This window comes from Nerophis ophidion, linkage group LG04 (genome assembly GCF_033978795.1).
Source record: "Nerophis ophidion isolate RoL-2023_Sa linkage group LG04, RoL_Noph_v1.0, whole genome shotgun sequence".
Lineage (NCBI taxonomy): Eukaryota > Metazoa > Chordata > Actinopteri > Syngnathiformes > Syngnathidae > Nerophis > Nerophis ophidion.
Genome location: NC_084614.1, coordinates 68734444 through 68748619, shown reverse-complemented (window position 1 = coordinate 68748619; position 14176 = coordinate 68734444). Strand labels below are relative to the sequence as shown.

Sequence of the window (14176 nt, the reverse complement as noted above, 5' to 3'; positions counted from 1 at the left end):
ACACTCAAACTTCTGACGTTTTACAAAAATTATACATTTTACAGGAAAAATTTTGCCATTTTTTGACAATACGGTTTGCAGGGCATACTATGAAATCTAAAGAGGATAAATACATCATTTTATGATAACAAGTTGTAACTTTGCGATTAAAACAAGTTGTAAATGCACACTAGTTGTAGTGTTAGTACATACATGAAGTCATAATCCTTAAATCAGGGGTCACAAACCTTTTTGAAACCAAGAGCTACTTCTTGGGTACTGATTAATGCCAAGGGCTACCAGTTTGATACAGACTTAAATAAATTGCCAGAAATAGACGATTTGCTCAATTTTCCTTTAATAAATAAATCTATATATGTATATATATATATATATATATATATATATATATATATATATATATATATATATATATATATATTTTAAAAAATGGGTATTTCTGTCGGTCATTCCGTCGTACATTTTTTTTCCTTTACGGAAGGTTTTTTGTAGAGAATAAATGATGAAAAAAACACTTAATTGAACGGTTTAAAAGAGGAGAAAACAGGAAAAAAATGAAAATTAAATTTTGAAACATAGTTTATCTTCAATTTCGACTCTTTAAAATTCAAAATTCAACCGAAAAAAATGAAGAGAAAAACTAGCTAATTCGAATCTTTTTGAAAAAATTAAAAAAGTAATTTATGGAACATCATTAGTAATTTTTCCTGATTAAGATTAATTTTAGAATGTTGATGATATGTTTTAAATAGGTTAAAATCTAATCTGCACTTTGTTAGAATATATAACAAATTGGACCAAGCTATATTTCTAACAAAGACAAATCATTAATTCTTCTAGATTTTCCAGAACAAACATTTTAAAATAAATTCAAAAGAGTTTAAAATAAGATTTAAATTTGATTCTACAGATTTTTTAGATTTGCCAGAATATTTTTTTTGAATTTTAATCATAAGTTTGGAGAAATACTAATATTATTTGTCAAAAAAACAAGCTAAAATGAAGAATTGAATTAAAATGTATTTATTATTCTTTATAAAAAAAAAATACTTGAACATTGATTTAAATTGTCAGGAAAGAAGAGGGAGGAATTTAAAAGGTAAAAAGGTTTATGTGTTTAAAAATCCTAGAATAATTTTTAAGGTTGTATTTTTTCTCTAAAATTGTCTTTCTGAAAGTTATAGGAAGCAAAGTAAAAAAATAAATGAATTTATTTAAACAAGTGAAGACCAAGTCTTTAAAATATTTTCTTGGTTTTTCAAATTTTATTTGACTTTTGTCTTTCTTAGAATCAAAAATGTCGAGTGAAGCGAGACCAGCTTGCGACTAAATAAATAAAATGTAAAAAATAGAGGGAGCTCAATGGTAAGTGCTGCTATTTGAGCTATTTTTAGAACAAGCCAGCGGGCTACTCATCTGGTCCTTGCGGGCTAGCTGGTGCCCGCGGGCACCACGTTGGTGACCCTTGCCTTAAGTGATACAGTAGTAATTTTACAATAAAAGGTTACAACATAAGGATGTAATTTTACCAGTAAAAATGTGTAAATTTAAGGTATTAATAATAGTACTATGTATTATACCAATGTCGGAATTCTACAGTAATAACACCATAATTGTATCCAAAAAAGTTATAGTTTTACAAAACAAATGTTTATACAAACACTACATAAAATGTATGTAATATTAAAATAAATAATATGCATTCACTGTTTTCTTTTTGTTTTAGAAAAATTTGGAGCCTTCAAAGAGTCACGTCGCATTTTTTTCCCGAGCAAATGACGTGATATTAAATCATAAACGTTTGATTAAAAAAAAACTGAAAGAAAATAACTAATATCAAAAACAATAACACTTAAAAAAAGATGAAATACAAAAATAATATTTTTTGTATTATTATAGTCGTAATCCTATAGTAATACTGTTATAAATGTACAATGAAAACGCTGTAATTTTACCAGTAATAGCAATATTATAATAATAACATTGTATTGTAAATTGTATTGTAAGTATTTATTTTGGAAAAAAAAGAGAAAAATAGAGAAACAGAATAAAAGAGAGTAATAAAAAAAACCCAATAATAACAGCATAGTGATGTTTCGACCATGTTTACAGTTACATGTTTACAGTTTCACATTCTAACATGTCTGAAAATGGGTATGAAGAAGTGGAGTTATTTAATCCTATAATTTTACAAAGAAAAATACTGTAATGTTATCAGTAACTACTTGTAAATTTAAGCAATATTATTATTAGTATGTGTTATTACAAAGTCATAATACTAAAGCAAAACTGTTGTAATTATAGCTCGGTTGGTAGAGTGGCCGTGCCAGCAACTTGGGGGTTGCAGGTTCGATTCCCACTTCCGCCATCCTAGTCACTGCCGTTGTGTCCTTGGGCAAGACACTTTACCCACCAGCTCCCAGTGCCACCAACACTGGTTTAAATGTAACTTAGATATTGGGTTTCAGTATGTAAAGCGCTTTGAGTCACTAGAGAAAAGTGCTATATAAATATAATTCACTTCACTTCACAATTTGAAAAAAAAAGTTAAAATTGTACAATGAAAAAATACATAATTTAAAGAGTGAAAAGTTCTACTAAATTTAAGATAGTGTTATTAGTACTGTGTATTATTATAGAGTTGTAATCTTACAGTAATACTCTTTTATAACATTTTACAATGGAAAAAGCTGTAATTTTACCAGTAAACATTTTAAATTTAAGATCGTATTATTAGTTTTATGTATTATTCCGAAGTCTTAATCCTAAAGTAATGCTGTTATAATTTTATGATAATAAGTTAATATTTTACAATGAAAAATATGTAATTTAACCAGTGAAAAGTAGTAAATTTAAGTGAATATCATTAAAAAGTTGTAATCCTAAAGTAATACTGTTTTACGATAAAAAGTTATAATTTTACAATGAAAAAAGATGTAATATCACCAGTAAAAATATGTAAATGTAAAATAGGATTAAATGTAAAAAAAAGTCATAGAAAAAATTTATTATTACAGACTCTTAATCCTAAAGAAATGCTGTTGTAATTTTATGATAAAAAGAAACATTTTAAAATGAAAAAAAGCTGTAATTTAACCAGTAAAAACTTTTAGGTGTAGAATCAGTAGTACTGTGTATTATTATGAAATCATAATCCTAAAGTAATACTGTTGTAATTTTACGCCAAACAAAGTCGTAACTACACTAAATTTAATATCAACATGTTATTAATTTTCCTGGCATAAAGTTGTATTTTTACAAAAAAAATTATTTTCTGAAAAAGGGGGAATTTTACAAAAACAAGCAGTAATTTTTCAGGAATAAGACAAGTTCGATAAAAACAAAGTGGTAGTGTGTAAGAAAAATAGTTGTAGTTTGACAAAAATAAAATAATTTTTACAGGGAGATGAGTTGGAATTGGACCAAAATAAAGTCACACTTCAAGGGAAATAAAATTGAACTTTTACGGTAACAAAATGTTTTAAATGTTTATGGAAAAATGACATTTTACGTGAAAAACTTAAGCTTACGAGAAACAAATGAAAATTTCACAAGTGTTTCCTTTTTCTTTGAATTGTTCTTTAGGGGATTGAAGTCGTAATTTTATGTGAAAAATATTTTTGGGGATTTACAAAAGTAAGGACAGAATTTTGAGAGAAATTTTACAGAACAAATCCAACAATAAGAATTATATTGCAAGCAAGAAAAGTCTATAGTATAAAAGAAATAATGAGGCTAATGGAATTTCATGATAAAAAATTTAATTTGCAAGAAAAAAATATTCTAATTTATTCTATTTTTTTTTTCTTTCCCCCAAGATATCATCAAATTTTCCACCAGACTAAGAATTTATGGAATAAAGTGGAAATTTTATTCCATAAATTTTATTTTAACCTTACTGGATTCCACGAGGACACTTTTTATGACCAGCATAACGATTTAGGGAATAAGGTTGTAATTAGATTTAATTTTATTTTAAATTTTACAGGACAAAAATTCTACTTGTACAAGAATAAAGCTGTACATTATACAATACAAATTTTTACGACAATAAACTTGAAATAATAAAGATTCATTCCAATATTACAAGAACATTTTTTTTTTCTAATTTTAGTGGACTCAAACATTTTGTAATAATGATTTGTAATTCGACAAAAATATATGGACAAATATATTAAGACAAAGGTTTTAGTTTTGAGGTATTAATTACATTACAATAATTGTTTTCTGACAATAAGTTTGTGATTTACAATATAATATATGATATAATATACTAAAACATGATAACAATAATAATAATTATAATGTATGTACAGTATATATTGATAGCTATAACCCCCCCAAACTACAGATGTAATATTTATTTTTAAAAAATAGTCTTGCAATTGTAAAATAATTACAAAATTATATTATTAGAGGGGAAAAATAAGTTGAAAAAAATAACATTGTACAAGAAAAAAGCAGTAATATACAAAAGTAAATGTAAGATATTACGGAAAAAAAGTTGAATTTTACCCAAATAAAGAAGTATGAACCTACTAAAAGGTATGGCATCAATGAGGAGATTACGGGCTGTCCTCCATTCTTTCATGAAGATATTTTTGCATTCTTGTCATGCGTGGAGCAGTAACAAACAGGCCCACAACACTTAATTTAGGAGATGTTTAATGGCGGCATTAACACTCGCGCGCTTGGCTGCTGTCTTCGCTGCTGGAGTACATCACCAAAAACCATTTCATACCCTGGCTGAATACAAACGGCGTGTTTAAGGAGCACTTTGAGCGATGGTGGTATTTCCAATAACCCTGGGCGCTTGAAAAACATCTTGCATATGTTCTTTCCCCGCTAGCGTATAAGTGCCTATGGATAGTGCATCATATGGGCATGCTAAAAGCGGCAGTGCTAAATCCACATTTTAGCGCCGTCTGCTAAATTCTTTTCTGGTTCGAGTACAGCAGAGCATCATAATTGTGCTTGTGCCACCTCGACCAGCGAGCGTTACGCAGCCACTGGTCACGCAGGGACATAGTCGCTATTCTGCCAATTTGCATCAATGTTAAAATACATTACAAGACAAAACATCCCCTCACAATTACTCATGTAAGACCCAATTTGTGTACGGAATAAGGTTGGTTGAGCTTACCCACCTCGAAGCTATTTTATTTGGTACATGGTAATGATAAGTGGGACCAGTAGATGGCAGTCAAACATAAGAGATAAGGGTAGGCTGCACTGTTATGGCAATATGACTCAAGTAAACAACACCAACATGTTAAATGTTCCATAGAAAATACAGAACATTACACACGGCGCTCAAGAATCTATCAAAATGTTTTAGGACGACTTTGGTAAAAAATGAAGCTGCGCCCCTTGATGTGCTTCAACGTACAAGTATCATTATGGTGTGTGTGTATAAGGTAAGACATTATCTGCCGTTTTGTTTTGCATTATGAAAAAAATAAACTTTTCTTACCTTCTAGTACCTGCTGATCCGATCTGTATTCGGGATCTGCATACATCCTGAAAATTTACGCGCATCAGTCTTTGTAGTCCGTGGCGACTCCGTAGTCGATAAGCTTCTTCTTTTTCTCTATCTTCTTGTTATGGGACATTCATCCTATGCTGTTGCCATTTCTAATATGAAGTACTGTAAAGTTCTTACTCATATCTGTCAGTAAACTTGGAGAGTTATAAAGAGTACCCGTATTTTTTAGTACCGGTACCCAATTGGGTCATTCCAAGTGGACCGTTAAGATTCTGGACGAATGATACGGCTATCGGTATTTCGTTTTATCCAGCTGGCCGTCATAATTATGACACAGTGTCATATTCACGCATTAAAATAAAAAATATTTTGTGTATCCGTTAAAAGTCTGCATGAATGCCATACATAAATATTATTTCTTCCTACGTGTAATTGAAAAGTAATAATTTATTTCATTTACAATGCACTTTGTATATTAATGGTTAATTATTTTAATTTTTTGTTGTTGTTTTACTTTTGTATGTATGTCGAAAAAAACTAGTTTCAGTACAAAAACAGGAAAGTGAGCCATACGATATCAAAAACAACTAAAAGCTGCTTAGGAGGGGAATGCTGTGTTGAAAAAACAAGGTTGAAATATTAAAAGTACAGTGATGGACCTGTGGGGTTTTTACTAGATGATGAAACATAGTGTAAGACTTAAAAAGCAGTAAAACACTTTCCTGCTGTGAGATGTTTCATGATGTTGCTGGTCTACAACCTCTTGTGCTAATAAAACATGCTTTTTTTCTTTATTTACACCAATTACATATAGCACCGATAAAAGTACTGATGAATATATCGGTATCGATAACGAATATTGGTTACAATCTTAACGAAACACATCCCCACCGACCGCGGGGCCCTACGTACAGCACATGATCTGCGTAAAAAAGAGAGGTGGAACTGCTTTTACAACACATTTTGATTGTTTTCCCCCTAAATAAAAAAGAAAAAGACCAAAAACCAGTGGTTCTTCTACATGGTTGCGAAAAACTTGGTGATCACTTTGTTTGGTGTAGGGTTGTACGATATACCAGTATTAGTATAGTACCGGTATATATATACCGCCTTTAAAAAGTACCGGTCAACCCCACCCCCTCATCGTCATTACGTCATTGCTGGTTTACGAGCAGGGGAGCATGTTCGGCAGCGCACAATCATGGAGTACTTACAAGCAGACACAGCGTGTACACAGAAAAGGGAGGCCGGACGCATTTTGGCTTAAAAACTAACGATTAAGGTGAAACACCCTCAGGAAGAGGTGCTTTAAGAGATGGCTAGCTAGCTAGCTAGCAGGTAAAGTCCATCCGCAGTCTGCAGTGTTTTAGCTACTTCTAAATCACTAATCCTCACCTGCAGGACGAGGAATAGCTAAATACCATAGCTCACCAGCTTCATAATGTACACAAACGTCATGGGTGGAACTACACCTACCATCCACTGTCATGATACCAAGTATAGGAGCGTATCTAGTCCATCCATCCATCCATTTCCTACCGCTTATTCCCTTTCAGGGTCGCGGGGGGCGCTGGCGCCTATCTCAGCTACAATCGGGCGGAAGGCAGGGTACACCCTGGACAAGTCGCCACCTCATCGCAGGGCCAACACAGATAGACAGACAACATTCACACTCACATTCACACACTAGGGCCAATTTAGTGTTGCCAATCAACCTATCCCCAGGTGCATGTCTTTGGAAGTGGGAGGAAGCCGGAGTACCCGGAGGGAACCCACGCATTCACGGGGAGAACATGCAAACTCCACACAGAAAGATCCCGAGCCTGGATTTGAACCCAGGAGTGCAGGAACTTCGTATTGTGAGGCAGACGCACTAACCCCTCTGCCACCGTGAAGCCCAGCGTATCTAGTCGATACTACTATTATTACATCGATAAAATTTATATTATGATCATAAACTCAGGAAATATGTCCCTGGACACATGAGGACTTAAATTATGAGCAGTGTATGATCCTATAACTACTTGGTATCGGATTGATACCCAAATTGGTGCTACCATGAATTGATTAACTTAAACAAGTTGAAAAACTTATTCGGGTGTTACCATTTAGTGGTCAATTGTATGGAATATGTACTGAACTGTGCAATCTACTAATAAAAGTTTCAATCAATCAATCAATCAATCAATCAATCAATCAATCAATCAATCAATCAATCATCCAAAACTAATGTAAAGCATCCAAAGAACAGAAGAATAAGTGATTAGTACATTTTAACAGAAGTGAAGATAGCACATGTTAACAGAGAAAGTAAGCAGATATTAACAGTAAATAAACAAGTAGATTAGTAATTCATTTTCTACCACTTGTCCTTAATTTTGACAAAATAATAGAATGGAATATGAGACAATATGTTACTGCATATTAGGGCTGGGCGATATGGCCTTTTTTTAATATCGCAATATTTTTAGGCCATATCGCGATATACGATATACATTACGATATTTTGCCTTGGCCTTGAATGAACACTTGATGCATATAATCACAGCAGTATGATGATTATGTGTCTATATTAAAACATTCTTCTTCATACTGCATTCATATATGCTCATTTTAAACTTTCATGCAGAGAGGGAACTCACAACTAAGTCAATTGACCAAAGGTGTATTTATTAAAAGTTTAAGCAATGGCACAAACATTCAAGTCATTTCCCAAACATACATTTCAAGATTGTCAGAGACATTTTAAGTGTCAAATAAAAATGAGCTGCATAATAGGAAATCAAAGAGTATTCGTCCTTCACTATATGGTAGGTTACTACGGTTATGAAATTCTCTTCATTCTCAAGCGCAGGGGTAGGGAACCTATGGCTCTAGAGCCAGATGTGGCTCTTTTGATGACTGCATCTGGCTGTCAGATAAATCTTAGCTGACATTGCTTAACACAATAAGTAATTAATAATTCCGCTGGTAATCACAGTGTTAAAAATAAGGTTCAAATGATAAAACATTCTCATGCATTTTAATCTAACCATCCGTTTTCTACCGCACCTGTTCAAGATGTCGCATTAATGGTAAGAAGTATTATATTATTGGTTAACTTTTAGAATAAAGTTATTAAAAATAATTAGAGACTTATTATACTCTAAAAATGTTGGTCTTCCTTAAAAATGCACGCATTTAGTTGTATATAGTGTTAATACTCAATACTTTTTGAAATATTTGGCTTTCATGGCTCTCTCTGCCAAAAAGGTTCCCGACCCCTGCTCTAGCGAGTGACTTTTCAAATGATGCTACATATTAGCAGTAATGCTACTTTTTATAGCAACGCTTTTGCCCCTCACTTGACAAATCACGGTTGTCTGTTCGACATATTCCCGCTTGAAGCCGAACCACCGCCAGACGATGGACCCCCTTCTGTTTTTATTGGGAATTAAGTCTTCCTTCATTTGTTACCAGATCCGCATCTTCTTTCTCTCGTATTCCTACTCGTACGGCTACGTTAGCAGCTAACGTAGCCCAGTCTGCTACCTCTCTGTTGGGCGAGGGCGTATACGTATGTGACGTATGACGTGACAGTATGTGACGTATGTAAGAATGTGCGCCTGCTTGTCTGTGAGGAGAGACAGGCAAGAGTGAGAAAAGCCTGAAGTGTAATGCCCGCAGCTAAAAGCAACTGCGTGAGAATGTATACACGAATATTACGATATAGTCATTTTCTATATCGCACAGACACATATCGTATATATCGATATATCGCCCAGCCCTACTGCATATGTCAGCAGACTAAATTAGGAGCCTTTGTTTGTTTACTTACTACTAAAAGACACGTTGTCTTGTATGTTCACTATTTTATTTAGGGACAAACTTGCAACAAGAAACACATGTTTAATGTACCGTAACATTTTTTGTTAAATTAAAGCCAATAATGCAATTCTTTGTGGTCCCCTTTATTTAGAAAAGTACCGAAAAGTATGGAAATACATTTTGGTACTGGTACCAAAATATTGGTGTCGGGAAAACACTACTAGTTTGGTGCATACAAGTCATCGGAAGAAGAATTATCAAATATGGCGTGAAAGTTGGGTCTTACCTTCTGTCGGGCAGAATGGGCACCCTCCATCCCTTGATGAAGCTCAGGTTGTTGTCCGACAGCTCAACCTGCAGGGGCAGCTTGGGCACCCACACAGTCAACTCCAGGGGCGCGCTCAGGTGCTCGTAGCTGAAGATGACCCTGGCGTTCATGGAGCCCCGAGTCTCTTTGCCGTTGACAAACACGTAGTCACAATTCATGGAGACCTGACGGAGAACACAGGGTCAGAAGTCAGAGACCTGTCTATATGGTAATGGTCACCTCCATGAAGCGGCGCGTGGTGATATACGCCGGGGTAGCGGACGAAGATGTCGGAGTCGCAATTCATCCGCTGCCCCAAGGTTGACTCGTTGATGGCGCACAAGAAAGACACAAAGGTTGTTAGCTCGCGTAACAGCCGCTTTTGGAACTGTAGCAAATGGAGGGGAACTTCTGACAGAAGTTAGCACACCTCCAATGAAGCAACATGGTGAACCAACATAAGGTTAATCAGTCCTTCTCAAATAGTGGGGCTTCACGTGTGACCCCAGGGAAGTAATTGGAACCTTAAAAAGGTCAATAATTCATAACACTGATTTTGAATTTATTATTATTTTAGTTCTTTTTGCTTTTAAAACTTAAATCTTTGGATCAACTTCAAAACTGTCCGTGGATTCTAACTTTTTATATATTCTAATGTTTTTTTGTTTTTTTTATGCACTTTTAGTCAAAGAAATGTTTTTGTTTATTTATTTGGCAAACACACAAAACATGCAATATTTTCCCCCCCAAAAAGATTTCTAAGTGTAGTATTTGATGAGAAGTAATTGGAGCCTTAAATTGGTCATTAGAATCACGTTTCAAAGCCCGCTTCGGAAAGCTGCGCACGACAAAATGTGCTCCTGACTTTCTCATGTTTTACTCATTTTTGTTTTTTAGGTTAAAGTGTTATATATTGTGCTACTGAGTTTATGTTGATGATCAATTTGAATGTGTTATTATTTATTGAGTTCATTTAAAGGGAAACTGCACCATTTATTATTCTATTTTATTTTTTAGAATTGTGCCCATCATTCACAATTGTAAGACACAATTGTGCATTCTATCATTTAAAAATAGTTTCCTTCTACAAAATCCAAAACCAGTGAAGTTAGTAGGTTGTGTAAATGGTAAATAAAAAGAGAATACAGCCTATGTTCAATTGAATAGATTGCAAAGACAAGATATTTAACGTTCAAACTGGAAAACTTTGTTATTCTTTGCAAATATTAGCACATTTGGAATTTGATGCCTGCAACATGTTTAAAAAAGGCTGGCACAAGTGGCAAAAAAGACTGAGAAAGTTGAGGAATGCTCATATAACACTTATTTGGAACAGCCCACAGGTGAACAGGCTAATTGGCAACAGGTGGGTGCCATGATTGGGTATAAAAGCAGCTTCTATGAAACGCTCAGTCATTCACCAACAAGGATGGAGCGAGGGTCACCACTTTGTGAACAAAAGCTTGAGCAAATTGTCGAACAGTTTAAGAACAACATTTCTCAACCAGCTATTGCAAGGAATTTAGGGATTTCATCATCTACTGTCGGTAATATTTTCAAAAAATCACTGCACGTAAGCAATGATATTACGGACCTTGGATCCCTCAGGCGGTACTGCATCAGTGTGTAAAGGATATCATCACATGGGCTCAGGAACAATTCAGAAAACCACTGTCAGTAACTAGAGTTCATCGCTACATCTGATAGTGCAAGTTAAAACTACTATGTAAAGCGACCACCATTTATCAACAACACTCAGAAACGCCGCCGGCTCCACTGGGCCCGAGTTCATCTAGGACAGACTGATGCAAAGTGGAAAAGTTGTCTGCGGTCTGACAAGTTCACACTTCAAATTGTTTATGGAAACTGTGGACATTGTGTCCTGCGGAACAAAGAGGAAAATAACCCTCCACATTGTATAGACGCAAAGTTCATCCATCTGTGATGGTATGGGGGTGCATTAGTGCCCAAGGCATGGGTAGCTTACACATCTGTAAAGGCACCATTAATGTCGAAAGGTACATACAGGTAGGTTCTGGAGCAACAAATGTTTCCATCGAAGCAACGTTATCATGGACGCCCCTGCTTATTTCAACAAGCCAATGCCAAGCCACGTGTTACATAGTAAAAGAGTGTGGGTACTAGACTGGCTTGCCTGTAGTCCAAACCTGTCTTCCATTGAAAATGTGTCACACAATATGAAGCCGAAAATACCACAACGGAGACCCCGGACAGTTGAACAACTTAACCTGTACATCAAGCAAGAACGGGAAAGAATTCCACCTGAAAAGCTTCAATAATTGGTCTCCTCAGTTCCCAAAAGTTTACTGAGTGTTGTTAAAAGGAAAGGCCATGTAACACAGTGGTAAAAATGCCCCTGTGCCAACTTTTTTGCAATGTGCTGACGCCGTAGTTTGGGTAGCGATGGACTAGAACATTAACCATTCTAGAATAATAAAAGCGTTGCTCACTAGAAGGACAGAAGCTGCTTCCTTGAGGGGAATTAATTCACTTAATGTTACGGAATAAAATGTGGGAGAGGCCCCCTAAGGTGGCGTCACCTTTTTTAACCCCCGCGCCTCTTTCATTGCCCACGAATGCAGCACTCGCCCCGGCGATGTCGTCTCCGCCCCAGCAATCTGCTGGCACCACGGAGGATGCCACAGCGCATTAGCGGCGGCGTGGCACCTCCGCGTGGGAATCTCCCCCCCCCCCGCGGGGCAACCTCTGATATCCGCCGTCGCTAACAGCTTCTGACTCGCAATTAGCAGGCCAAGTTTATCAGCAGAAAATGGCCGCGGGAGCTGAAGCGGCATGGTGGCGGGGGGTTGTATTTTAAGTGCATGTCAAGTCGGACTCCACCAGCAGCAAGCCTGGGCGCCCATTGATCACGCTGGCCTCGGCCGTTGTCTTGAATTACTTCTTTTCCTTGCCTGGCCGCGTACTGCAGATACACCGCGGCCCACGGCTGCCAACGCGGAAGGTCAAACTCTGCAAAATTGCATTAACAGGCGTAGAAGGAAGATGGCGGCTTTTTTTTACTGTACTTCTCCTATCCCCTCAAGCCTTGAGGGGCGGCGGGGGGTGTATATATATAGTATATCACCCAGACCCCCACCCCTCCTCCCCCTTGGTTATGATGTATCCCCTGCCCCATGAAGACTCGCCAGCCCGACCTCCATTTGCAGGAGATTAGATCCTCTGAATACAACGCCAGCTTTCTCCCACCACTGGATGAACCCGAGACGGGAGCTCAGAAACCCTGAAAATCTTTTGCAAATTAATAATTGAGTGCTAAGTGGGCGGGGGAGGGGCATGTATTTAGGATAAATCCAATAGAAGTGAAGAGGAGGCCAGTTTCCATCAGTTGGATTCATATCACAGCACACCAGAAAGATCAGTTTACTGTAAATAAACCCTGGTTAATATTAGCCTCCACCTTTATTTACCTAAACCAGGGGTCGGCAACCTTTACCACTCAAAGACCCATTTTGACCCGTTTCACAAAATAAAGAAGACAATGGGAGCCGAAATCGTTCTCGCGAATATCTGCTGGTGGTCACCCATGTAACAGTAATAAGGGCGTGCCATGAAGCCATTGCCTTTGACGCCTTCTACAACATGTACAAACAGCTTGCCAGTACAGTAACATATTGTATGTGGCTTCCGCAGATACACGTACACGACTGCAAGGCATAATTAACAGCCACACAGGTTACACTGAGGGTTGTGATTTAAACAACTTTAACACTCTTACTAATATGCGCAACACTGTGAACCAACACCAAACAAGAATGACAAACACATTTCGGGAGAACATCCCCACTGTAACACATTATAAACGCAACATAACAATTACCCAGAATCCCATGCATTCATGAATATTCCAGGCTTTATTATTCACGCCACTAGCACCCCCCACCCCTCCGTGTGTCGGTTGAGGTGGGCGGGGTTGGGGGCGCGGGGGTGTATAATATAGCCTGAAAGAGTCATGGATGCATGGGGTTCTGGGTAATTGTTATGTTGCGTTTATGTTGTGTTACTGTGAGGATGTTCTCCCGAAATGTGTTAGTCATTCTTGTTCAAATAAAAAATAAATTTTGTTTTATATTTGGTTTAATACTGTTTCTTAAAAATTTCGGCCTCACGGTTCCTGAGCACACAGTATTATTATTATTATTGTTTTTTTTTTTTTAAACAAATGTATAACAAGCTGGATAAAACTTAAAAAGAAGGGTTATCTTATATAAGGGTAAATATGGTTTTTGCAAAAAGAGATGGCCAATTATATCATATAAGGTTCTGGAGTCCCAAATTATGATTGTTGTTTTTTTTAAACAATATGTATAGCAATTTAAATACATCAAATGAAACTGTGGAGTTGTTTTATATTCTGGTAAACAACATATTTGTAAAACCGGTGGAATATTCTATGCTCTGAGATTCCCAACTCACAGAAGTAAAAAAAAGGGGGGGGGGGGGGGGGGTGTAATTATTAAAAAGTATCAAATTACAAAAAAAAAAATGTTGCAGGGTCCCAGATTCTAGTTTGAATAAAAAAGGTGGCCAATTAAGGC

General features: G+C 36.2%; 1 protein-coding gene across 2 annotated transcripts in view; it reads right to left on the bottom strand.

Moving 5' to 3' along the window:
* tmem132e (transmembrane protein 132E) overlaps positions 1 to 14176 on the bottom strand; it is a 975100-nt gene that overhangs the window by 64634 nt on the left and 896290 nt on the right. For both annotated transcript variants that reach the window (XM_061898877.1, XM_061898876.1), the window contains exon 6: positions 9579 to 9784. In XM_061898877.1, coding sequence (XP_061754861.1) covers positions 9579 to 9784 — 206 coding nt within the window. The remainder of the gene's footprint in view (positions 1 to 9578; positions 9785 to 14176) is intronic.